Genomic DNA, 27,467 nt, shown 5'->3' with positions numbered 1-27,467 from the left:
TCAAATGTTTATGTGTATTTACTGACAGAAACTGAATAGGTCAAACAGGTTTCTGGCTCACAATAAAAGATGAAATGGGGTTTAATTCCATATATGAATAGCTGCTCATGTAAATTGGTGTGCGTGCATGTAAGGGTTGTTGGGACTATTTCCTTGATGACTTCTGTTTCTAAAGAATTTTGTGCATTGCCCCATGAAACAAACTCTGCAGAGGAAAGTTTCAAGCTTTGAAACAAGGTTATAAAAACCAATGAGATTACCACACAGAGCACACAGTTTGTGTTAGCAGAGAACAAGTTTAATTGAAAACAGTGTTCTTGCATGTTGGATTCACAAATTCACAGTGCATGAACAAGAAACACGATCTAGCTTGTCCGCTCATCAATGACAGCCAATGCTAGCCTGTTTCCACAGGTTGCCCTCCTAAGGTACGAATGAGCCTCCCATACACCTCTTACATTGTTCGTGGTATTTAACTTTTTGCTAGAAGAGGAATTCAGGGCTACTTGTGAAGGAAGTCCACCTGAACAGAAAGATTAGGATGGGTCCAATGTGACCACTATTGTCACCTCTCATTTGCATTTCCAGGCTGTCCCGTACTGTTTCAGATCTTGTGTATATCCTGACTTTCCCCTACGCCTATCTCCCTGCCAGCAAGAATACATCCAGGATGGAATTTAAATAATTTTTACTGCTATCTTCAGTCAGATGGGTTAGGATAATGAAGGAAATTTTCAAGAAAACCTTCATTGGTTCTATGTTACCTGAATCGTTTCTCTCTGCACTTCACTCTTCGCTTTAGACCTATCTAGTGGTTTATATCATACAAGGGAACAGCCAGACACACCTGAGAGCATAGAGCCATCTTGAGGGGTGGGAGGAAATGAAAACCCAACAGAGAAAACCCCATCCTGAGACCAAGAGCATATGCCTGCTTTCTGAGATCAAAACTGAGCAGCGTTTCAGTTTGACTTAAGGGATTGTATACAGCAGCCATCAGCTGTGTGCCGACTTCCATGTACATGACCCAGTTTTGGATGGAAAGCACTCTTCTGTAACCCACTCCTCTCAAACTAACATCACACTGGTGTTGTGGTACAAAAGAGGAAGCAGACAAGAGCCTGTGTTTCAGATCTGAACTGCATGGCACATGTTACAGGGTCACTTGGTTTGAGTGTGCCTCGCTGTCCCTCTACACTTAGGAATTTATGAGGCACTCTGCTTTAGCAATGTTTTCTCTGTTTTAAGGACTGCAGTTGTTGGTACCACTTCTGGATGACCCCACCATTTATTTTGTCATTCATCACAGCACACCTAGGGCTGGTTTAGTATCAATACCAAGGAGTCCAACTTCTTCCTGGTATGTATAGGACTTTTTACAGAGAATAGGTGGTTTGGTGTTGAAATAGGGAAGGGATCAGAACAAGTCACAGGCAAGGACCACAAATGCAACTGTCAGGGAGAACCACACATGGAGCATGCAGAGGGGTTTTTTTTATTGTTTGCCACAGCTTAATGAAAGCTACCTGTTCTTTAACATTCATATGGCATGTGAACGGGCAGTGACCATACTGCTGACAGTGCTGCCCTGTGCCTACTGAAGCTTTGCACTGCACAGCGACGCAGGGTTTCGGGGCCAGACCCACAGAGATATTTAGGGGCCTAACTTCTATTTCAGACTTCAGTGGGAGGCTGGTGCCTAAATAGGAGTTGAGCACCTGATTACCTTTGCAGGTCTGGGCTTGCGTGGAAGCAGCCAGGAGGTGCTCCACGTCCCCTGCCTGCCCACAGGAAACGCTGCTCCTCTCCAACCGGCGGTCGAACCGTGGTGCGGTGCGACCCTGGTGTTGTGAAGTAGCCGTTCTCCAACTGGTGACGGCCTGATTCACAACACCAGCTGCTGCACGGCACCTTGAGGGGGCACCTGGCCAGGCTCCCTGCTCCTGGGCTCCTCTGCACTCTGTCCTTCTCCTCTGCAGTCCATCTTCCACACCATCGAGTGCTGGAAAGCAAAGTGACAGGGTTAGATCCATTGATCCCACGCGTTTTATACCCCTGTCTGTTTGAAATACAAACGTGTGAAGGGTGTATGCCTCCAAGAGAAAAAAACAAAGAAACAGAAGTGGCACTCAAGATCTAAGGCTTCGCAGAGATGGCCATTGCAGCGCAATGCTGCAAACGTGTACAGTTGCACTCCTGCAACTCATTCCCTGCACTCATCTCATGAGAGCTGGAGGCTGGAAGGTGGGGGAAGCAACCTAGAAACTCATCCAAGCCCTCAGAGACATGGGAGAAGCAGGCTGCTTTTTCATGGATCCCAGGATATTGTCAAAAGGAGAGCAGTGCCCAAGGGACCACTTGGCTTCCTGAGTGCACCACGGCCATGAACCTTCACACCCACACCCTGTCTACTCCTCTGAGGTGGCTGAGACAGCAGCACGTGTGGTCCATTCCCAGAAGCTGCCCAGCGCGTTGGCATTCAGGAATGTGCTCCCCACCCCACAAATGTCCGAGCCTGCAGGCTCTTCATTCCCCTCCGAGGCACCCATCCCTCAGGAGCTCTCAGAAGCTAAGGAACACAACCCGCTGCTGACCAGGAAAAACAAGTTTCTTGTAAAATCACAAGGGGAGTTACGGATTCGGGGACTCAAGGGAAAAAGAAATCGCCCTTGCCTGTGCAGGACTGACACTGGTGAGCATGCCAACCATCACAGCATGCACACAGCGTCTCTCGAGCAGCACGAGGGCTCAGGGTTGCAATGCTGCAGCACTACAGGAACGGTCTTGGGGAGGCCACAGCTCCAGGTGGTCCTGCAGCTTTTCAAGCAGACAAAAAGAGGTGGAAACAGACATATGGTTCTTCCAGATTCCCCTTAGAATGCTGCACCAGTGGTACAATGACTCACTTGTCATGGTTGGGTCATTCTTAAGGGGTTGCCAACAACTCCTTATTGGGTTAACTAATCTAGGCACTTGTGAAAACTTGATCTTGTGTATTAGAGACCTTCCTCAGCAACCAAGATCCAGAAGGCAGAGTTTCTGTGAGTTAATTCAGGACTATCCCTGGGATGAGGATTCATTGAGGGAGTCCTTAAGCACATTGGATAGAAAGAAAGTGGTATGCAGCCTAGCACAACTCCAGGGAGAACTGCTGGTTTTTAATAGATCTCCTGAAATGGGTTGGATTTGGAGGCATAGGAAGCATCCCTCCCCTCCATGCCCACTGCTCAATTTAATTCAAGGGAAACTTCATGCCTTGTCTTTCCCCTGCAGAGAAGGGAGGAGATGTGTATAGTCCCTGGGCAGAGAAGTGAGTAACATAGGCACTAGCAGAAAATATTCCAGAGAGCCAGGTTATGCAATCTAGTTGCTGTAGGAAATGGAACTAAATTTCTTAACACCTGTGCATGTGTACACACTTGTGAAGACCCAGTCATGTTGTACTAACAGAGCTTTTATTTAAAGAGCAGTTTCCAAAATGTTAACATGTTGAAACAAACAAAAAAAAGAGTATTTATGTGTATCTATTATTCCCATCAGCCTTCAACTCTGAAAGGAAGAACCAGAAAGCTGAACTTGTGTTGTGGCTGGTGCTGATCAATGGTGACACGCTAATGCTGGATGAAGGGGAATCATCTCACCAGAGCAGATCTTTCACTGTCTGTGGTGGCACTGAGCACACTTGATGAACCACATTGTGTCACACACAGATCAATGCCAAATATTTTTAGTACATTCTCTGTTCCCTGGGAACACTAAAGTCTGCTGCTAGTACTGTGCGTGGGAAAAGGAAAAGCAAATGGTATGAGCCTTTTTCAAGGTTGTTGAAATCCTTCTGAATCCTTTAATACAATCTGTGCTGAAGCAAATCAGATTACTTTAAAAAAGCACACTACCATATATGCATTGCTTGTAATCTGGAAGAAGCAAATTTAAAGGCCTTTTCAAGTTAAAAAACAGAATTATATGTTGTACAAATGAGAAATGAACGCTTAATCAACTTTCTCTCCCCTTAACACACCAGAGATAGAGGTTGGTTTTCTGCTTCTTTACCCCCTTGGTTAAATAGTCCAATGTAGTCTTAGTGTACATCTAAGTTTTTTAATATTAATATTCTCCCACTTTTACTTAATATTATTTTATTTAGTCATCTACTGGCAATAGCATTCATGTTCTTTGGCACTACATGGTCTGAAAGCTGTTTTACAATTTCAGCTCAATTGCACGTAGGGAAGTGTAGAATCTCCTGAACAGCTGAGGAACACACAGTGAAGGAATGGCATTCCCCCATGGCCAGCTGGGTCAAGAAGCCCTGAGGAAAAGCACCAAACCCAAATATTTACTTTAGGATAACACTAGTGCATTAGGAGAAGAAAGTCATCTCCTATAAATAGGAAAATGAACTTCTCAGTTTGGGGGGAAAAAAATCCGCCAACACAAACCCACCCAATAACACAGATAATCCTGCCTAGGAATTAGCATTTCTCTGTGTGTGTGTATACATATATACATATATACATCTCTGTATATATACTTAGAAACAGGAAAGAGTAATAAGAAGCCATGCCAATGAGCTGGTTTTTGTACACTGAGTTGCAGGGGGTGAGCAGGACTTGGGCGTGGGGTCAGCACTAGACTCGGGGCATTAAGTACAACCCCACCCTGAAAGGTTATTATCGCCCTTAATATCCCATGCAAATAGAATTTCTTGCTTTGGTCACAGCAGTCTATTAATTCAGCCCTCTTGTCTGGTACATCTTTATCCTCTGCAGGTTAATCCTGCCAAATTCCCTTGCTGTAGTACGTGTCACACAGCATATAATATCCAACAATGCAATTTTGCTAATCCTGTTTTATCAGCTTTGTTGCCTTGTCTGGTCAATCCAATAGCGAAAAACCGCACATAAGGTTTTTGCCAAGATCTCCCTCTCTTTTGCCCCTCCACCCCCTCCCTTTTGTATGGTTTCAATTAAATAGTTTGAGAGCAGAACATAGCATTTGGATATCTGCCAATGTCCTTCAGAAGCAGAATGTCAAGGCACTTAATTATATAGGTCTCCCAATTCTTTCAGGCGCCCCACCTACCCAGTCAGCTGAATTTACTAAATGCAAGTGTAAAAAATCAGCTCAAATCTCCTTTTAAAACACTCCCCATGCATTAAGGACTTGAAGATGGCTGAATAGCGACATATTTATCGCCCATTATCTTACTGAAAGATTAAACAAATGAGTAAAGACTGTCTCATTAGCAGTTCTTTGTTGTCTTGTTTACTGTTTAGTGGACTCATTAACATTAATTATTAGAAGAGGAACATCAATTATTGCAATAACCTTTGTTAAGCCAAGCAAACTGACTGCTAAACAGCAAACGGATCCTCGTTTACCAGGCAGGATTTGCATGGACAGAAAGAAGAAAAAGAAAAGATCCCCATAAAATCCTCAACAGCACTCTAAAGCAGAAGAGATCCAGTGTCGCTTGTTAAGTCTGGCATCAGCGGCACGTCCTGCTCAAGAGCTCTAGACAGAGAATAAAAGGGTGAGTAAATTCTGAGGTTAACTCCACAAGACTTGCTTACCCAGCTCTAAGTGGCGAGATGTGAACAAAGGGATCCCTACTTCCTCTGGCGCTTGCCAGGCTGTATTTATTACACTAATTATTTTAACGCAGGGAACAGCCCTTTCTCTCCCTCGTCATCAGCGCAGTGCATATGCTTGTATAAATATAACGCAGACTGCAGCATCGATTTCAGGATTCTCCATCAACACACTGCTAGAGCTGACTGCTTCACTGCCTCAGGTGAAGGGCATTCTTACAAGATATTATGGCTCAGGCTTTTCCCTCTTCCCTTTCCCTCTTCCTCTGATTTCTTTTTCCTTTTGAGAAAACCAATCCCATGTGGAGATCTCCTCCCCTGCCAGAGCAGAGATTCGATGTTGTAGCAGTATTTTAAAGACACCATATATTTCAGCATCTCTGGCAGGAGTTAAATACCAGCAGTAGCACATCCATTATTTAAAATACTGTGAGGAAGAAAGCTGAGTCACACTAAGCTGGATCTGTCACCTCTGACACTTCTTCTCAGCCTAAATACAAGTGCTAGCCTGTGCCCAAGAACAAAACAAACCTTTGCAGAAGGACCCTGAGCCAAATCCAGAGGTTTTAGATTATATTTATACAAATAGAAACAAGGGCAGCAAAGTGCTACACTTTCTGCAGATGCTTCCACAGCTCCACGCAGTGAGTGAATACACAGATCTCTCCTTACACCAGCCAGGTTTTAAAGAACAAACCCTTGCAATTTCTGAGCAGCTGCCCTGCGACGTCTGCCCCATGCTCGGCATCACCAGGAGCCTTCCTCTTCACCCCCAGCCCCAGCAGCGAGGTCCACCAACACCTTCCCCTTGCTGCCCCTTGAAGTACATTGACTGTGTCTGGATCTCCCCACTAATTAAAATGTGAAACAATTAAGCTGTTTGCTAAATGAATGATTCTGGCCCTACAGCCTCCTGGCCAGAGAGAGAGGTCCGCAGAGACAGTGTAGCCTGTTACCTCGGCACGAATTTGTGCTGACAGGACAGTCCATCCGTCTTCGCATCTTTGGACAGCTGTGCTTACCTAGCAGAATGTAAACATCTCTGAACTTTGCTTACTGGATAAAAGGAAGCATTAGTTTCCTATTGCATTTCCTCCTACAAGATCAATCATACACACATGGGCCAGACACAGCATCCCTGTGTTTGTAATTAATCTCGTAAAGGAAGAACATCTCCTCTCAATCGATTGCTATATTTGTATGCAGCCTTCCTGCAAAGGAGGGAGTAAAAGAAAATAAAAGCCAGTAGCAGAATAATAATCAGCTGATTTCTTCATAAAGGCTGGTACATGCTTTATATGCACAGAAAGATGCTTTTTTAGGTGAGCTTATTCTCTGTTGGAAAAATCACCTTGTAATCAATGTCAATCATTAACATTGGGGACTGCAGGATTGCCTTTGGATGTCCTGATAGCAGGACTCTTTGATCATGACAAAATTCAAAAGGATTTTCTGGCTTTTTTTTCGATGTTTTCACCAAAACAATACACGTGTACTTCAAAATAATCTTCCAGATGCTTCATTGTCTCTTGCTAAGTGTCATTGATTGCAGACAACCTAATGGAACAGCACAGAGTGTCTGTGTTCACTGCCTGGTTTGCTCATAGGAGACTCCTTCCCACCAACACATCTGGTCACGAAGGATGTCTCGTTCACGTTTTCCTTACTGTGTATGGGGATGTTCAAAATCCAGACTAAGGAAATATTTATTTAAAAAACAGCAAACACCACCCCAGCACAACCTGCTAGATCATCCACTTCATGAAGAGCAATTTCCTGCCCTCTCAGAGAAAGAGGTGTGTGCAAAGTTACTGCCCTTCTGAGGCCGACTAAGCCTCAAGTTAGTGGGCAGAGGGAATCAAGTGCACAGTGTTTAAAAAACAAAAAAGGGAAAGTGCTTTTCAGCAGTTCCAAGGACCCACACCTGCCTCTTTCTACTGTTTTAGATGCGTCTGTTTCATTGCACAAAGTGCACGGAGCTCACTGACATTTACACTGGGCCAGAATATTCTTTATAATGAGAAAATAAACAGTCTCTGGGACATGTTCAGATGAAATGTACACTTCTGATAGGCACCATACTAGTCTAGGATGCAGCTGCCCATTTTGATTTAAGGGAGTAATATGAAGATTTGCTTGCTCAATGCAATATTGAGACAAGTCAGCGTCCTCTTCCCCATTAAGCAAACAGCAGCAGGACAGGACTGCTACCGTTCATGACAGAGCTCACTCCATGGTACCTCACACAAGCTGCTTTAGAGGGTCTAATGCTTACATGATCAAATATTCAGAAATATTGAATATTACTTGTCTGAGAGGAGAAAAAAACATCCATATATTTTAGGAAACTGATTTACAGCAGTAGAGAACAGTGTCAGTATAATAGCACTTTAAAATAAAATGCAGGTGCGGTAATTATCTCCCTGATTGCCAACACTGCAGCCCCATCTGCAAGGCCTGTGAAGACCTGGAAGCATCCTTCTTCCCATCAGCATCCCACCATTGCATCAGGTAAAAATGCAGTCCTTGCTAAATACTCTGCTGCAGTAGAGCCTCTTTCAGGACAGAGGCTGATCATTTTTATTTTGTACTGCTCCTTTTAAATTTAAACATCTTTTATCTCCAGAAAAATGAAAGTTTTGCCTCAAATGAAAAAGGATGTCAAATATCCACAAAGTATCTAAGTGTACCATTTTCTTTAAGTGGACTCAAATAATGCAGTCTTCACTTGGATATATATATGATTTTCATAAAGAATTGGATGCCAACACATCCATTTTAGAATTTCTTTATCGGAAAATACATCTGTGTGGTAACAAGCAGGCTTTCATCTGGGAAATCTATAGCCCATTACCAGATTGCCCGTTCACTGTTCATAGGAATTGCCAGCAAAACCAAGTTACAAATCATTGCTTTGAATCCTCTCACCTCTATTTATCTGCTCCCAGCACGACAGAGGGATAGCACCTAGACCAGTGGTGCTGGCTTCTAACCTGACACGATGGACACTTCAAGAAGAGCGTTTGAGGTGGCCAGCGCCTCGACTCTTCCTCCCTCCCAGCCGCAGCAAAGGGCATCTTGCCTCACCACCAGCAAGATTTCCACAGCTGTGGAAGGAGAGAGATTTCCACAGCTATGAGGTGGGGAGTGGCTTGGACACATGTGTCACTCTTAGGATGCCTCCTCTCTGCCCCTCCTTTATCAAGAAAGTCCGGATGAAAAGTGTAAAGATGTTGTTTGCAAACACTGATCACTATAATTAAGGCACTGTTCAAACATTCAGTGTTTGATAAGGTGCAAAGAAGATACAATCCCATCATAACTCACTGGCCATGTAAAATACAAATGTGGTCCATACTCAACTAAAGGACAAATGGTAAGCCCAGGGCTGGGTACTGAGTGTTAACCTATGCCTTCTCTGTGTGCCTGTTTAACAGGAGATTTCAGACACTTGGCTGACTTGGAAGTTTTGATGCCTCGCCAGTTGCCTTGAGGCTGCAAATCTTAGAAGAAGAGATTTTTCTGTGGTGTTTGACTTTTCTGCCTGAAGCCCAGAGAGCTGAGGAGCAGATAAAACACAGGTGAAAGTAGCCCACTACAAATGATAATTCACTGCATGTTCAAAGTAAAACTTGCATAGAGTGCAAAAGGAAAGGAATTTTCTTATTCCCCTTTCCTTCATATCCATGTGACCATCACTGTCCTTTGCCCCTACATGTACTGCTCTCAGGTCTGGAAGACCAGTAAATGCAAATCATTCTTCAGGAAAAGAAGATCCCAAACTCCTTTAAATTTTATCTGCTGTTTGTTATGCTTTTTTCACAACTAGCTACCCTTCTGTTGCCAGACCTAGAGAGGTTGGAGACACACATTTCTCAAAGCCGGCAGGAAGACAATAACAATTAACAGAATTATTCAGTTCTGTTGAAGCCAGATAAAAACCATGATCTGCATAAGAATTCAAAATTATATCCCTAATGAAATGTAGTTTCTGGTCCCAGCTATTTTTTCCTAAAAAAAAAACCCCAACCAACCAACCAAACAAAACCAACCAACCAAACACCAACCCCCCAAAACCCCTCAAAAAATCCCCCAAACAAACAAACAAATGAAACAGCTCAAAGCAACTCCTAAGGATAAGTATGCAAAAGCTTCCCTTTCCTTTGCAGAGTCACATTACAACCTATGTTAGTGCAAGCCAGCTGCACAAAGCCATCTCCTCTTTTGTTATCAAACCAGTGAGAAAACATGAATCAAAGTGGAAATACTTCAGAGATTTCCCATTAAAGCTGCAGACTTGACAGAGAATCACATATGGTCAGTTGTACCACAAATGCAAAGTCACAGTCCTAAATCCAGCTGGTCTCCTTCATCAGAACGGGATGTGTCTGTCTAGCAGTAGTCACTGAAAGAATGAAGCAATCTACGATCTGGAAGATAGCAAGTTGGAAGGAGGCATGTTTGAGGATTTCAGTTTAATTAATAGCAATAGATTTTATTATCCTCTGCCTCCAGTTTTGCTCTTAGTTCTTTTCATATTTGCTCTCTATTAATGAAAAAAGTATAATCAAGAAAACTAAGCATAAAAGAGTTTAATTAAGCATTTGGGGGGGAGTGAAAAAAACCAAACAAAACCAGAACAGCAAACCTGCAACAAAAAAAGCAAGACCACCATGTATTTCAGATTCTTACTATACAATATTAATGTCTCTATGGGGGTGTGTGTTATTATGACACTAATTTGTTTAACACAAACAAGCATAAGTAGCTGAAGATGAAAACCAGTACCTAAAGACATGGCTGACAAAACATACTCATGTGTGCAAATGGGATGCTTGGGAATAAAGCTAATCTGGGGTTATTTGCACAAATAAGAAGGTTTTTTTTCCTTCCACAGAAGAGCTAGCAATAAATCATCACCACAGCCTCCTGCAATGTTAACATTAAATTTTTCTCTGTGTGCCTGTGTGCAGGCAGCTTTTGTTAGCGTTTGTCTACAAAATTATAATAGGTGTCTTTCCTTGTGCACTGGCTTGTGTGATAGCGGTTTAAGAGACAAAACCAAGCCCTGTGTTTAATATAGTGTTATCAGAGGCATCTCCCTTGGGGAGGTGTTATGGCCATCTAGCAGACACCTAGATGAGATATGTGCTTCTTTGGAGAGATACTGCTACAAAGAATTTGAGAGAAAAAATGGATGCTTAGTTAATAGATGCGCATAATTACTAATCTGCAATGCTCCTTAATGGGAGATTTTGACAGGCAGTTTTGAGAGGTATCATAAAGATGTGCAATAGTGCTGCTGAGTTTGTAACTCATTCCCCTGGAATCCTCCAGGCTTAACTTTTATTAGATATAATTTATTTTTTTTCTACCTTCAACAATTATTTGGAGAATCCAGCCCATTGCTGCCCTTCCCTCTCAAGGAAGCATGTTAGAACAGAAACGTGCTTCCATGTTTCCCTCATCTGCACATTTCCACATCATGCTGGGCACAGGCACTGCATCACAACTGAGCAGGATTGGTTCTAGTGGAGGGGAACGCTGCTCCTGTTATGAGAGAGGTTAATGTAAAGAAGGTACTGCAGAAATGAAAAGGAGTTAAGGTTAGGAGTTAGGCTGAGATGGGGTGTTAACACAGCAACTCTTCTTGGGAGGCCAGTCGCCCTAACTCAGGCTGAAAGTATATGGGGAACCATGTTTTGCTCTTAGTATTGGAGCTGCAAAACCATATGTACCAGTTGGGTGTCATGGAAAAGACCTGAAACTCAGAGGCAAGTGACTGGCTGTATTTCCCTGTGCCCTGCCTCTGCATCCCCGCATGCCAGCACAGCTGAGGGCAAGATTTCTGATTCTTGCTATTCCTGTCCTGGAGAGGCAGGGTGGCCTGATTCACCGATCAGCTGGGTTTGCTCCTGTGATCTCAGGGGATGGCCTAGATGTGCTGCAAGGAATTAACCCCTCACCCTCCTTCCTGCACATGCCATTTTGTGTGAAGTGTAATATTGAAAGAAACCACTACGACAACATGTCTTGCTGTGAGTGAGAATGATCAGCACAAAGCACAAAAAGCCAGAGCCCCGCTTGCAGACTGTTTTGAGTACTTTAAAGCAGCCTACATTTGGCTTTTGTCCCTGTCCTTCCTTTGGATTTCTATTGTACCTGGGCACCCTTGCAGGAGGTGATCATTCTTACTAAAATCCCCTCATGTGCCTTGCTGTCCATCCAATATCAAAGCACACCAATGCTTTGAGGAAGCAGCCCAGAAGCTCCCATCTTAACAGAGCAAAATGTGACTGAAAATGCTCATGAGATCACGCATGTGACAGGTTAATGTGGACTGTTTTTGAAGGTGAAACGGAGGCGTTGAGGTCCAAGGGCAGCAAGTGGCACGCTCCCAACTGCAGTTCATGATGAAACAGGCCACTGGGTGTCTGCGGCTTTTCAGAAGCCCTGTCATGCATTGCAAACATATTTTGAAAGGTTTTATAAACAAATCCAAAGGAGGTTATTAAATTCATCATTCTGTGTGCAGAAGGCATGAAAAAATTGTTGTGAGTCGGGTAAGTAAATAGAAGTCTAACAGCAAATAATAAAATGACATAAATACAAGAATGATGACTAGATTGCTGTATTTTGAGTGGATTTCAGACAGATGTGAAACAGGTGGTAATTATTTGCTACAGAGTAACTGCAATTTACTTGAATTAACTGCATAATACATTTTGGCCAGAAATCCTGGTATTAACGCAATGATTTCTGAACTTCTTTAGGGAAAAACATCAGTTGTGTATCAAGTTGCATTTCACCACGGCACTCATATTTTTTTTATCCTCAGTAAAATACAAACATTAAAGCAGCTCTCTAAGGTTATGCAAGCAGCCGGGGCAGCAATGAACAGGAACTCTGGACAGAAAATGGACACTGGCTCCAGGCAGGAGCTCCTTTCCTGTGGATCCTACCCCAAAACGCCAACACGGAGGAGCACACCAGGTCTCCTGCTGTGCTCAGAAATTTCCCCCTGGGCAGCCCCATGGACCAAGCAATGGCCTTGCAGGGTAACTCCTGTGGTTCTGCTTCTGTCATGGACGTACCTACTACATCTCTCCTGGTTTCTGGCACATAAACTAATTAGAATGATGTTCCAGAGGAAACTTCCTCTTGGATTTGGTACACAATCCTTTCAGCGCAAAATGATGAACAATCTTAATTTCCTTCAGACGATCCCATCAGCTGTATTAATAAATTAAAAAGCCAAAAATAAGAATAGCAGTGTCTGAAACTCCACTGGCCAAAAAAAAAAAAAAAAGAAAAAAGCATTAAGCAAAAAGTGTTAAAACTACCATGCAAGGCACGTATTTGCTATATTTAGCTTTTTTACCCTAAAGGATGATAATCCTAAAGTGGAAGGAAAAATGTGCTGAATCACTACATTTAAAAAAAATGTGTTCTTCATCGAGCAAAATGTACCAGCCATGTAACACTGAATCTGAGTGCTTTTCGCCCTACATTCAAATACTTACTGAACTGAGAGAGATTAAGGAAAACCTGACATCTTCCCAAATGCATGCTTCAGAGGAGTGGGGAATTAAATCAGCATTCCTGTACTCGGAAGTCAGTATTCCAATTGTTCTGTGCAAGGAGTGCTCTGTGTTTTGATAGCCCAAAGTGCCATGACCACTGCAGGACACAGGCATTACACGAACATCAGATCCTGAACTGCCTGCCTTGTTCAGGAATAAGGGCCACAGAGCCAACCTCGGCGATGCCACTCACACACGTTAGAATTTAGTCCTGCAAATCCTTCATCCAGTGGCGACACTGATAAAAATGTGGGGGAAAAAAATGCAGATCATCGCTGTAATTTGCAAAAGTCTGGCGTATGAAACTTGTCAAACGCACGGGCAATGTGCATGAACAGAGCAAGCCTCTAAAAACGTAGACAAATGTTGAATTTTTGAAGATGTATTTTAAAGCAGGTGTCATATTTTGTCAGCTAAAACATAATTTTACAGAAACTCTTCCTACCTTGCTTGAATAAGCTATGGTACCATATGGCAATTTCCACCAATGGTGGCAATAATATCTTTTTATAAAAATAATATCCTTTTTCCTCTTAACAAGCTTTACAGATGAGCATAGGAAAAAAACCACACTTGAATTAAGCAGATGCTTATGACATTCCTCCTGGCCATATAATATGATTTATTGAGTTATACTGCAGTCTTCGGCTTTTTAACCAGATTAAGGCTGAAAAAGAAGCCAGCAACTAAAACAGTTTTCCTTTTTTATTTGTATTATATTTAGTTATGTCGTATTTTTAGTTAAATAAAGTTGTGGAAGAGTACAGAAGCTACAAGACCTAATGGCCCGGATATGTAATTAATCAGATTTGAAAAGCAAGGACCATTTATCTACATAAAACAAATAGAATCTATCCTATTAAGCTAACCCATTCAAATGACAAACCTGACTGCTGCTGGTGAGAATATTTTGCTTGGCAAAGGTCCTAAAGGTTCTAAAATTATGTATGCTATTTTTATTTCCTCCTTGGATTGGATTAGTTACTAAGCAACTGAAGTGTTCAGTTCTCTTGGTTAACAGACATACTGTATTTCATAAAATTGGTTACTGTATAGGACCTAAACTCCTGTGAAGAAAAGATAGAATCGTGGGTTTTGGGGACTATTTGCTTGTGAATGATTTTGTGTGATGGTCTGTCCCGGCTTACATTTTAAATGTACATAATTACTATCTGGGTTGCAAGTTTTAAAAAAGTTTTATCTCTAGGTTATATTTTTAAGAAAAGAGGAATCTCTAAGTCAGCGTCCTACTTGACAAGGGAATTTGATCACTTTTCATTTCCTAAAGATGCCGCTAAGGAACTGGAGGTATATCATCAGTGTAATGCTCTTCAGTGCATTAAACAGAAATAGGACACAGCTTAATAAAAAGAAAAAAAAAAGGTAAAAACCAGCAGGGAATATAAAGAACATGCCCTGAAATAGCTCTCCTTCGGAGTGAGAATGGACAAGAACTCTGGCATAGAGGCAGAATACTGGCAAGGTCCTTTAAAGCACATCCAAGTGTCCTATCTTTAGCTGACTTGTTGCTATCACTTGTAAGTACATGTGTTCTTCGCACAGTCATACTAGGGTGGAAAAAGTACTTCAGGCCTCTCAGGACTGTGAAGCATGCTGCTTACTGTTGCTGAAGCCCTGTAAAAGCTCCACTGTACACCAAGATGTTCAACTTCACAAACTATCTTCCTAGTGCCCCTTAAAGAGAATAAAATGTGGAGCTGATGGTGGTTTGATGGTTAATCCTGGTGTTCTTGCTTGTTTGTTTAACCCCAGATGAAACCTCTGGCACCTAGGAGGAGTGAAATATTAGCTTTTACATAAAGTTAGTCTAAAACAATCCTTGGGATAAAGTGTATGACCAGACATACCCTGGAACCTTTTCTGAAATTAAAGACTGTGCTAGACAAGTCAGCTTCCTCTCTCTCTCTGAGCCAGCTGATTGCCATGTTTCCACACCGATAGTGTGGTGTGGCTGTGGTGCCCAAAGGTGCTCAGACACTCCTCAGATAGACAGAGCCCACAGATGCTTCTGGGTCAGACAGAAGAGCACACACTTGTGTGCCTAGCTGACACATGAAAGATCTTCTCTGCTCTTCTGCAGCTTGGTCGGGTGAACTGCCTTCCTTTGCAGCCTCCAAGAAAAAAAACCTGTTAAAGCTGGCAAAACATTTCTGAGCTCAGGGTGCACCAAGCACCTAACTTGGGCTGCTTAGTTGTGGTGCAGTGAGGAAAAGCCAAGCTCATGTGAAGGGGTTGCCAAGCAAGGCACCTCTTCCCTGTGCAAATCCCTAGGAAATACCCGGTGAGCAGAGGGACAAAGAGAGATGCTGGAGTGTGTATCAGTCCCACAGCTGCCTATGCCATCCGTTTGTTCTGGGCAATGTGTTTAAGCTCAGCCCCATAAATAGACTCTACTGGATGACGATAGAAGTAATTCAAAGTGCTTAAAACAGCTACTCCATAAATCATTTTCATTCACTGGGTTCCACCTGGGCCCTCACTGTATTCTTCCTCTGCTTGGCTTGGCAGGCAGAGCACAAAATGGGTCACTTTCTGCTCCCTTGAATATTTTATCACTAAAAAGGGAAAAGCAAAAGGTCAGTGTTCAAAGGGATTCCTTGTCCATATCTCTGTGCAACTTCAGCAATCTGGGTAATCTCAGGACCAGATCCTTCAAGATGCACACAAGACCTCTGACAAAATCACTGCCCTCATGTCACAGTGCTTTCTCCTGCGTGGCTCCTTACTGTCTCAAGGTTAATATGCACACACACACAAAAATCTACTTGTAGGTACTAAAGCTGACCCGCAGGGTGTACTGCACTATTCTGGAAAGTAGTTCAGGCGATTCAGCACCTTCTTTCAACTGCACTCTATTCTTTAAGCATCACTCTTCTACAAGTTTTAAAACAACACTTTAAAAGAACCATTAGTGATGCCTGTGTAGGTACCACTGGACTGCAAGACAAAAAATGCACCTACTCTGCAACACATCTGCACTCATACCTGCTTGCTTAAGGACTCACAACCCTCACACAAGCAAAGATCCTTACTTGAAATCTGACAAATGAGCTATTTCAAAATCAAAGGGAAGGGAAGAAAAATCCATAGCTGTGATGACTCCCACCTCTGTTCTCTGGCCAGCTGCAGGGAGAGGGAAATTTCCATCACTTCTCTGGTCCCATGTAAGCCCAAGCAGGCAGAGCTTTGTCAGAGAGAGCCAACAGTACAAATTCCATCCAGAGCAGTGATACTTTTTTTCAACCAGACACTGCACCACAAGATAGGTTGCTGCGTGACTCAAAATAAATGTACTTTGCGTACATTTGGGTGCAAAGCACATTTCATTTAAATTTTAGGAATGTCTCAGTTTTTCCCTCAGGAATTCCTGGGGTATCATCCTGAGTCAGCCATGGGGAGGACAGAAGATGCAGAGGATCCTACAGGGTTGATGCTGGGGAAGATGGAGAAGGAGGGCGAGCAGTGCTTCAGCACCTACCAAACCAGTGTAGTCATTTGAAAGGATGTTTAAATACCAGTGTTGAATAGTGACATGAACGAAATGTACTGGAAAACACAAAACATTTTAAAATCAGTGGGGAGGTATGAGATGCTGATCTGCAGTTCCAGTAAAGGACAGTCAGCAGTGCTGGTAGGCACGCTACGCTGTGAGAGCACACCAGGACCCTAATACAAAGCGAACACAAAGCCAGTCCTTTAGTTAGCTTTTTTAGGGTCAGCTTCTCTTGCTTCACCAACCCTTTGCTTTAACGTGCAGTGACACAGCTGTTCCACCCAGAGCATAATGGCTAAGCAAAGCTAACACGATTTCAGGTATAGGCACTGTTACACCCAAAAAATAATATCAGAACCAATGTTTCAACACCAGAATTGCCGTTCTGAAACTACCTGTCATACCATTTCTTATAAAGCCACAAGTGCACCACAAGAAAATTATTCAGAGATCCCTCTTATCAGATGCAATCCTGCAAAATCTTGGAGCAAAGCTGCTAGGAGGTCTTCATTTTGGACATGTGCATGGTCCTCCTGACTGCAGCAGGACTGCTCACTTCCAGGTCTAATTGATCTACAGCTGAGATTTCAAAAAACTCTTTGTTTTGAAGTAAAGAAATGAAGCAGGATGTTGAACCTTACAAAGGAAAGAATCCTAATAGAAATGCCTCACCAAGCATGAACTCTTAGACCTTCAATTTATTTTTCCAATACAAGCCTATACTCCTGCAGCCTGCTCCTGTGGGATGCAATGCACCAGTGACTCCCAGGACTTCCCTGCAGCAGGGCATTATCATCATCTTCTTCACCCTTGCGGCTTGAGTTCTGACTGCCCACCAGCAGTAATACTCAAACTACACTACACAAGAACTCAAACCATACTCTTTCCATTTCCCAAAACACAACCGTACAAGCCAGGCTGCTGATTTAAATGGAAATACTTGCAGGTTTGCAAAACCAGGTCACAGGGAGGGAAAAAAAATCCTGTTTTGTAATGCCTGGAGAAGGCACATGTGGGAGAGATGGGGCTTCTTTTCTAGGAAAAGAAAGACACAGGGAAACTCAAGTAAAGGAAAATGAAGCCTCACTTCTGAATCGAGACAAACGGCTGTCTTACTGGCACAAGTAAATTAAAGGTGAAAGCTTTGTCAGGAGCTGTGCTCTGTGGAAGACAGCTAGAGAAGAAGAATTTAAGATTTCTGAGACAGGAAGAGTCACAAGAGATGAACATTGTATGATTTAATTATCCAACTGGAGGGATAAATTAAGCTTTTGACTTGGAGTTGCATATAAAGAGAGCAATTAGACCTCTCTTTAAGAAAATTAGCATACGGTTTAAGAAGGGAGCAATAGTTTAAAATGCTAGTATGAAATTGTTACTTATATGCAATGGTAATAGATCTCTATGCTAGACAGATTGAACTAGATGCTCCATTGTTTTATACCAGTGTTCCTTTTCCAAAGCCAGAGGACCTGGAGCTGGTTTTTGCTGTTAGAAGGTCTGCCCCAATAAGTCCATTTTCAGTGTGGACACAGCCTCCACCAAAACTCTCGGGAAGTTTTCTCAGTTTCCAAACCCACACTGCTGCAGTGTGTCTTGGATATGTATTATTCATAGATTATTAATCCCCTTAAAATAGGTCTGTGCTGTGAATCTGCTCTTGAAATGGGCTTTACATATATGCACATATGCTTAGCTTGGGTTCAAGTTTTCATGACAGGCTTCTGTACAACAGTAGTCTGTATGACTGTTAATCCACTCTTCTTAGAAGGATGCTTGTGTGTTTGCATATAACTATACATATGCACCTTTACTCTCCAGGCTCTGCTGGCACTGCATTAAACAGTTCCAGTGAGATGAAGTTGTTTCAAAAAAAAAACCCAAAAAACCCAAAACATCTCCATCAAGCTTCAGATTTCCTAAGTGGGTAAATCAGTATGAGTTCTCTGACCAAAATCAAACACTACCAATCTATTTTAGCTAGGGAACAAGCCCTAAATAATTATAAAAATACTTAGTAATTTATTTGAGGTTTAAATTAAGTCATTTTCCACATCAGGAGGTTATATAAGCTTTTTTTCTACACTGTGTGCCAACTTGCAGTAAACTATGCTCTCTGTTTGGAAACCTACCAAAAATTGTTGAGAGAGATTTCATCAGTACAGAGACAAGCACTTTTGACCCCGTGTAAGATTTTGTTATGGTCTCCCTATTTGAACAAGTAACAATTCTGAGGAAGTCAATGTTTGCTCTGCTATCGTATTTCTATCTAGTAGCACTTTCCGGAGCGAAGAAATTGCTCTATCATGCGTGCAGAAGCACTTGGCTTGCACATAAAAAGTCCCCGGAGGGTTAAAAAAACAACAACCCACCACTTTTTGAAACCCTATCAACATGCACACAAATTGCACACCAAAGAACTGGCTAGTATAAATTTGAATGTATTTAATACCAAAGTGAGGAGCAAGACAGTAATTCTGAAGCAACAATCCGTCCTTTTTGCGTAACTTACTGTCAAACAAAATGTTTAAAAGAGGATTAATTTTCCATTTATGATCTTTTACCAAACACTTTTATGCTCAGATAATTAACTTCTCTAATGAAAAAAAAAAGAAAAAAGAAAATGTATCAGTGCAGGTTTTAGTGCATTTAAATAAGCATACATTAGTTTAATTTTCATGTTTGAAGCCCTAGGATCTCAGTAGTGAAAACCTAATGTGATTTGACCTCTTTTATACAGAAAATAGGTCAGTGAAAAGAAGATATAACATCTTCAGCTCTATATATTTCCCACATTCACCAAGTTTTTATTGCTAGTAGGACTGGAGGGGAAAACATCAAGAGTAAACATACACACGAAAGGTATCACTGCGTTAGCCACCAGTTAGGAACTCCACCTTGTACATAACTTCTCACTATAACACACCACCAGAAATGACTGGGATGTACATTTACAGTGAAAAATAGCAGCTCTGCCTTTTATAAATCAGATAGCGTGACTTACTCTGAGCTGAATTTCAGCTATGAATACTTCGGAGAGTGTAAGAGCAGGAAGCACCGTGATGACTGAGGCTGCTCTGGGAAAGCTTCCTCAACTGGATGTCAGCTGCTGGGGTGCCACTGGCATTCAACGACGTTGATGGGGTCCTCATCTGCTCCCAGGGGACTGTCCAGTCAAGAGCAAATATGTGTTCAGGCTGCAGTTCTCAGGGATACACCCCAAAAGCCTTGTGCCATCAGGAACAGACCTGCTCACCCACACATTACACTGGTGTTCCCCTCAGAACAGACCACTCACTGATGGGCAGGAGCAGATCTTTAGGAAAAGGAATATTTAGACTTTTCTGTTTCTATGCTGACACTCGCTGCTTGGATAAACATGTGTTCAGGTGTTTGTTTATTTTTTCCTTTATCTGTGCAAATCCTTGAAAACCCTGCCCTTTGGGAGCAGGTTTTTGGAACAGCTGCCCAAGATGACAGGTGAATATTTATCTCTATGTGTGGTTTAGTATGTAACTACCCTTGTCTCCCACCCTGCAGGTCAAGTTCTTATGGTCCAGGCAGCACTTCTGAGGAAGCTGTAGAGAAATGTAGGGAGTGGGCTGGGGCTGCCAGATGGCCATGTATCTATCTGTCTGTCTATCTAACTATCTTTCTATCTATCTCCCTCCCACACCCTGGTGCCACCCCATCAGGCAGCATCAACTGTGAGCTCCAGTGGGAAATGAATTCTCTCCCCTGCTTCTACTCAGGGAAGTTGCCGCTCCATGTTTTAAGTTTACAGCTATGCATCACCAAACGAGCCCCAAGAAAGGGGAAGACAGCCAGGCTGATGTTAAATGACTTGCTCAATGTCAAATGGCAGCCAGCAGCAGAACTGGAAGTATAAGCCTGGGTTCCACATGGTGCAGACTGTAGCTACGTTTGCTAGTTTAAGGTTTGGCGTACACTTCTGAAAATGAGTGCATGGTGAGGAATACATTTTCAATGTGCTCATTGTATTCAATGCCTCGTGTTTTTTTCTACCACCACCACCACGGCCCATACAGGAGCCCACTCATACTTAACTGTTTTGAAAAGGCAAAGGATCACGTTATTCCCAGGTGAAACCAAAATTACTCCCCCACCCCTTTCTATGTTCAGGACAACAGACTGACTACAAAACTATCATGGATATAATTTAGCAAATACAGGTTGTACATACTTATTTAATACAGAATTTTATGGCACACTGGCCCAAGCCTTTCTTTTGTATAACATTGTGGGATGCCACGGTCTTACAGGGAGACATGTCTCCCTGCAATCCTCTACCTTGCAGTACATAGGAACATGCCTGAATTACCCATTACTTACATGGGTGTGAAATATATTAATGCAGATCTTACAAAGGCTAGTTTTGGAGGTTTATAAAAACCTGTATATTCTATTGAGCAATTAGTTCTGGCAGCAAGGCCTTTAATCCAATAAAACCTCATTATGTCAGTAACAGACCCCATGCAACATGCAAATCACACAGCTTTAGTGTCAACTGCCTGCCTGGTCAGTGTTAATGAGAAGGGCTGAGGGGGGATTTCCAGGGGTTCGGAGACTGCTTTGCTTCAAATGCAATTTTGTTTGCTTTGTCTTTTTTTTTTGGCAGCAGCCCTTAAAAGTCAAAGGGCCCCATGGCATCCCCAAAGCCCATTGGGACCATTTGTGTGCGATGTGTGCTCCAAAGAGGTCAGAGCCAAGACGAGTGCAGTGGCCACTGCTTCTGGTTGTTACCTTGAATTTTAACATATCCAAACCAGGACAAATCCCCTTCCCTTTTGCTTTCCAGTACATTTTCGCTTACCCCAAGATCACTAGTCTCTCCCTTCATTGCATCAGTCTCAGCAATGCAGAGATAAAGACTGATTTGTTTTTCAGGAGCTAGGGAGAGAGAGGAGAAAAAAAGAAAAAACCAGGAAAACAAAAAGCACAAAAGCACCAGTTATGGAGGAACTCAATGTTTTCACCACCTTTCCCCTCATCCCCAGCTTTAAGCATCAGCTCCAGTCAATTCCACCCAAACAATAAAGTCATTTATCACTCAAGGACCCGCACAGGTTCAATACCTGATGTAAAGCCGATGATTGCTTCCATTGATTCAGATGAAATATCCAAGCAGAGCTGCAGCCGGCCGTGGCTAGAGCGCATGCCCCATTTGTGATGGTTTAAAAAATAAACCATTGATTATAAAATGGAGCCTGATAAATCCTGACGGGGCAGATCTGCAGCTGTACCTCTCCTCTGACTCCTATAATTAATGGCTTGGTACTGTGCTACTGTTAAGTGAGGACCCGCTCATCTAGAAGCAATAGCACATGTTAGCGGCATTTATGCAAATGTGCGCAATTACTGCACCCGGCAAAACTGACAAGGTCACTCCTTGTTTTGGCCGAGATTTTCTTGGTGGAAACCATCAGTGCTGGCTGGGGATGTGTTGCCACAAGACAGACCATTTCTTCAGCTGCCTGAGAACACAATATGACATCAGGGGGACAGGAGATTAATCCCACAGCAAATGGGGATCTGAGCCCTCAAATCAAGCAACCATCAGAAGATGCTGAATGAGAGATGTGGGAACTGACTGGGCTTCGGTTGGTCTGCAGGCTGGGAAAGGGATCACCCCACTCCTGGTCACAGGTGGAAAAAAACCTTGACGTAAGATGCCCTTTGACAAACGGCATCTCAGAAGCCCAGAAGAGAGATCTGGACAACTGTAGACTCATACAGTATCCTTCTCCTAAGGAACAAAACTACTGCCTTGTTGTGAACAGTTGTTTAAACTCTTTTCCTCTTGAACAAGTGCTGGATGGAAACACTCTTCCCAGCAGTGTGATGCACAACCCCAGAGGTCAGCCACAACTCAGAGGCCTTCAGCCACAGTCCCCAGCATTGCCAGCTTTTGCCTCCATCTGCATGGATGATATCAGGAGAGAAGTATTATGTCTCTCTGTAACTGATATATATGCTTTTCCAAGATTGTATTTCAGTATCAAGCCAGGCTAATACATGTGCAATTAGCAGTGGAATTGCTTTACTATTTACCAGCCTATTAAGCTCTCCAGTCAAAGGAAAGTTCCAACTATCAGACAAATCTCATACAATAGCTATCCATTTATACGAGACTCATTTAATTTCATGGTATTTTAACAAGGTTGCAGCTTCCTCATGACATTCTTCTACAATTTCAAGGCAAACTCTCATATCCTTAAAAGGTAAATATATTGCAGAAGAGACTGGCAGAGAGAGGCAAGGAAGAAGAGATTTTTCTTAATTTTTTATTTGACTCCCTCTTCCCTGACTGGAGACAGAAGTAGACACATGATTTAAAAAAAAGCAACAACCCAACACACACACACTACATTTTATCATGGTAAATTCTTGTAATGTGAAGGGATGACTCTGCCCATTTCAATTTAAATAGGAAATGAGCTTTCTTTGCAAACATTTATGTGTAGATTTACAAAACCCATTAAATAACATGGGGGGATTACTGAGTAGTGTCCATCTAAAAGTATTCATCTGAGTTAATTCTGTTTCCAAAATGAAATAAAGTGCAACAATAAATAATGGCTAATGTGTAATTCAATGTAAAGTCAGGATAAATCCTTTCTTTCATTAGACTTGGTACAGTATATGTGCTATGCATTTTTAATACCTTTAAATAATTTAGGAGAAATAGTGCAGAGTAAGACTGACAGGAAATGGTTTAAGCTCCTAATTTGAGGAAACAGCCTATAAATTAAACTTCAGGAGGACATAACTTCTTGATTAAAGGTAAATTGTTGTTGTCACACCCAGAAAAAAAAATGCAGCATTGTATCTTATTACTCTAATCTATTACATTTGCTGGTGTAATTTAGGAGAGTACCACAGAGCCAACAACCAAAGAATCACAGCCTGGGACCTCACTGCGCTGCGTTCTGCCCAACCACTGCAGAACGAACAGCAACAATCTAGAATTTGAAGTCTTAAAGCAAAAAATGGCTTCTTTTATAAGCATGCATCAGCTTCTGATTTTCGACAGGCAGCCACAGCAAATGCATTTCTGACTCTTTCCATTTTCTTGCTGGCTGGTTCTTAACCGTCTCTCTCCCTCCTCCCCACCTGTCACTCCTGACCCTTATTTCCTGCATGCGGTGTTTCTGTCCTTCCCTTGGATCTGATGTGCCCGATAGACCGGGCATGCAGGATACTGATTAGCGCTGTCGGCTTTAAAGTTTCCCTAGCCCATTTCTCAGGTAATCTCGCACAAACGCCTATCTCCAGCCAGCACATGTGGCAGAGATGCAGTGGCTCACCTCTTATTTCAGAAACACCTGCAATAAATCAAGAGAAAAGCTCTTAGCCCAGATGTTGAAAGGCAAGGATGTAACAGCCTGCCTGAAGCTGGAACTTGAACCCAAATCCCACTGTGTGCTTGTACTCTTCTCCACAAGCTCATCATGGTGAAGGGTGGTAGTGGATCCATGGAGGGAAAATAAAAGGCAAAGCGTAATGCATGAGCTTATTCAGGCAAATAGCATTGCAAATGAATAACTCTACTCACACAAGCAGTCTCCATAAATCCCAAATCATGTTTGTGTTCAAATACTTCCTCCCACGGCTGCAAAATGTGTGAAGAGGCTGAGAAAGAGTCACCCATAACTACAAGGATTCACACCTCTTAAAGCCAACCTTATTAAAAGCAAATTGTATTTACCAAAACAGTACAGAAGCAACCTCGGCTGTCTCCCTTCCTTCAGTCAGCACAAAGAGAGCTCCAGCTCCTCCAGAGCAGGCCAAGAAGGATATACCTTTTCAGCCAAGGGGGTTGAAACAGCTTCTGCTTCCACTTGGGGGCTTCGCTGCAGAAACTACCTAGTTTAAATCACATTTTATAGCTTGTGTCACACAGACTAAATAATTTAACAGCCCCTTCTGGCTTTAAAATCTATGAGTTAGGGAAACCTACCTATTGCATCACGGGCGGTAAATCTTTTTACCAAGAGAACAGTAAGGTTGGCCTTGAAAAACAGGGCTTTTTAAAACTAGTCAAACAAAGCCCCATGTAAGTGTGAGACATTTTTCATTGTGAAAGGGATGAGTTTTGGTGAAATCTCAGAGCCTCAACTTTTGATCAGTTTGTATTAAGCTCTAAAAGACTATGTAAAATAATGCCTCTCGCCATAAAGCACTGTTCTATTTGGAGAGGAAATTGTTTATAAAGAGGAACAAAGTATGAACTCAACTCTACGAAAAGCTAAAAATACCTAATTTAGCACAGTGTTTCAGAAACTGAACCCTAAACATGAAAAATCCATCCATTACAAAGCATCCTGCCCTGCAGAGACCATATCAGGTTCAGGAGGAAAAAAACCAAAGAAAGAAAAACTGCATGCTCAGTCCAAAGGGAACTAGAATATTCTAAAATATTTTAAAAAGCCTAGCTGCACTTAAACTCCACTTAGAGGACTTATACAGCAATTAGTTTTAAATGAAGTAATGGATTTCCTGGTTTCCAACTTGACAATGTACTTAAGCAGGATGACTCGTGTGCACAAAGATAGAAATTTAGCTATCTGTCCTTTGCATGTAGAATCAATGCCCGATACGTTATTCTTCCCCAAACTGGTGTTTGCACATGACCCCTCTCCTGAGAAGCCAGTGTCTTTGAAGATGAAGTGCTGAGCCACAGCCTCACACTTCACAGCCAAAACTGCAGCTCTGAAGCCTTTTGGACTTTTCCCTCAAAGACAAGCACCACGAGGCAGGTTTCCCACACAGAAATGGATACAAGACTTGGAGATATCATTGAGAAAAACACCTTCTGATCTTTAAGGAGCTGTGCAATGGTTGGGATGTGCAATGGTTGGTCCTGGTTAGGTCCCAAGCACAGCACTTTGAGCATATACAGCTCTTCAGAGCACATGTATCTTGGAAAAGTTTTCTCTGCCTGACAGCTGTTGTTCTTATAAAGGAAAAAACCAACAAAACAAAGACGAGGGGAAATTTCTTCTGTCCTCAGGGAAGAAGCTGCAGTGTATCCCCTTTAAAAGGAAACTGAGGATAGGAAATCCAGTAAAACATAGAACAAATTTCCTCCTCAGTTTTCAAACATGAAACACACTTCTGGTTTTCTTCTGCACATGCAACACCTCTCCACCCGACATTGATCTAATATTTTGAATTTCTTAGCAGTTTGAAACCTAATTAAAAAAAAAAAAAATTTAAAAAAATCTACTTAGCAGAAAGAAGTTTTCCTCTTTTTTGCTGCCAAATCTTTCCACCTCGTTACTGGTTCCAGATGTAAAGTGTGCAATGCCCAGGGAACCAGTGACAGATTTAAGAGCTAGCCCCCGATGCCCATGCAGCGTTTCAGACTAGCACTTTGGGACCAATGTGACTAACTGGGAGGTTCACAGTTTTCCAAATGAACACAGAATAACAGCTTCTCCTTTCTCATCTGGACCCAGCAGCAGAAGGCATCCAACTTCTGGGGAACAGTAATGTAACTGCTCCCAATCAGCAACAGCAGATATTTCTACAGCTTCTCTATAAAGTCATACACTGCATAGAGCCAAATAAATTGAGTTTTTTTAGTCCTCACATAAAGTGACCTGCATAACTTAAAAAAACAGCTTTATTTTCTATTAAAACCTTCCATCATGCTGAATCACCCTGCGCATTCACACACAGAGGAATAAAACGTGTGTGTCTGCATATGCAGCCCTATCGCGTATCCTCGCATTTCACCATCTGGCATCCTTCTAGGGATTAATAAAAAAAAAATTAGGTTTAAAACACCACATACGCACCCAGGGAATGAGAACTCTTACAGAAGGCTTTAACAACCTGTGTGGAGGCGCCACGGGACGGACAAGGCACGCCAGCTAAGGCTGCGAGTGCACGTCAGGAGCAGAAAATGTGCATTTATCAAACCAGCGGGCACAAAAAGTTACAGCTATTGGCGTTTTATGTAGCATAAGTAAGCTGCAGACCAGTACGACTGATCAAAGCTTGCTCAAGTCCGGAGGAACTGAAATACGACAAATGGTAATGTGACAGAGAAATGTCAAAATAGATGAGGAATTACACATGCCAGCAACTGAACAAAAACTAGCTGAGATTAAGTCAGAGACAAAGATGAAATGCCAGATTGCCTAAAGCTAATTATCTGGACAATTAATGGAATGCCTGCAACTCGTTTTGATTATTAAGAGCACAGTCAATCGGAGAAAGGACAAAGCTATTTGCAAGAGTCCGCACTGATTTCCTCGGAAGAGGATGCTGCCAATGGAGTGGAAGAAATTCATACCCTGGAGATCACTAAGCCAGCTGCTAAACTATGGTACAGCCATATCACCTGGTACCAAAATGATACCAATCCTTTCCTTGGACTGCCCCTGGTGTCAAAATTCAATGCACATCTCATTCCCAAACTGATAATTTGACTGGCATGCTAGATAAGGAAAAATATTCATGTGTCTTTGATGCTACAAAACAAGACACATACAAGTAAGTAGTAATTCTATGCCTTGTCCTGCCAGAAATTAAAACTGAACTTCCTCCTATTCTCCCTTAAGTTTTTCATGCACCAGTTTTCAGGAAATTCATACATTCTTCTATATTTATCAACTCAAGAGCTAAATGTGGTTCCCAGATAAATTCTTTATGTGATGACACTTCTTAAACTGGCCACAGACCAGCCAGATGAAAATACCTACTCACTCAGCTAATATAAGGGAATATCAAGATGTTTAATAAAAA

The 27,467-nt window shown here is 42.3% G+C and overlaps 1 protein-coding gene across 1 annotated transcript in view; it reads right to left on the bottom strand.

Annotated features, from left to right (window-relative positions):
- Window positions 1–276: 276 nt before the first annotated feature.
- LOC108446813 overlaps window positions 277–27,467 on the bottom strand; it is a 62,270-nt gene continuing 35,079 nt past the window's right edge. The window contains exon 2 of the mRNA XM_017734578.1: window positions 277–2,002. Within this exon, the coding sequence (XP_017590067.1) occupies window positions 1,428–2,002 (575 nt within the window). The 3' untranslated portion in view covers window positions 277–1,427. The remainder of the gene's footprint in view (window positions 2,003–27,467) is intronic.

This window comes from Corvus brachyrhynchos, unplaced genomic scaffold, assembly GCF_000691975.1.
Source record: "Corvus brachyrhynchos isolate BGI_N302 unplaced genomic scaffold, ASM69197v1 scaffold94, whole genome shotgun sequence".
Lineage (NCBI taxonomy): Eukaryota > Metazoa > Chordata > Aves > Passeriformes > Corvidae > Corvus > Corvus brachyrhynchos.
The sequence above is the reverse complement of the archived record's forward strand: the minus strand, read 5'-3'. Positions and strand labels throughout refer to the sequence as shown.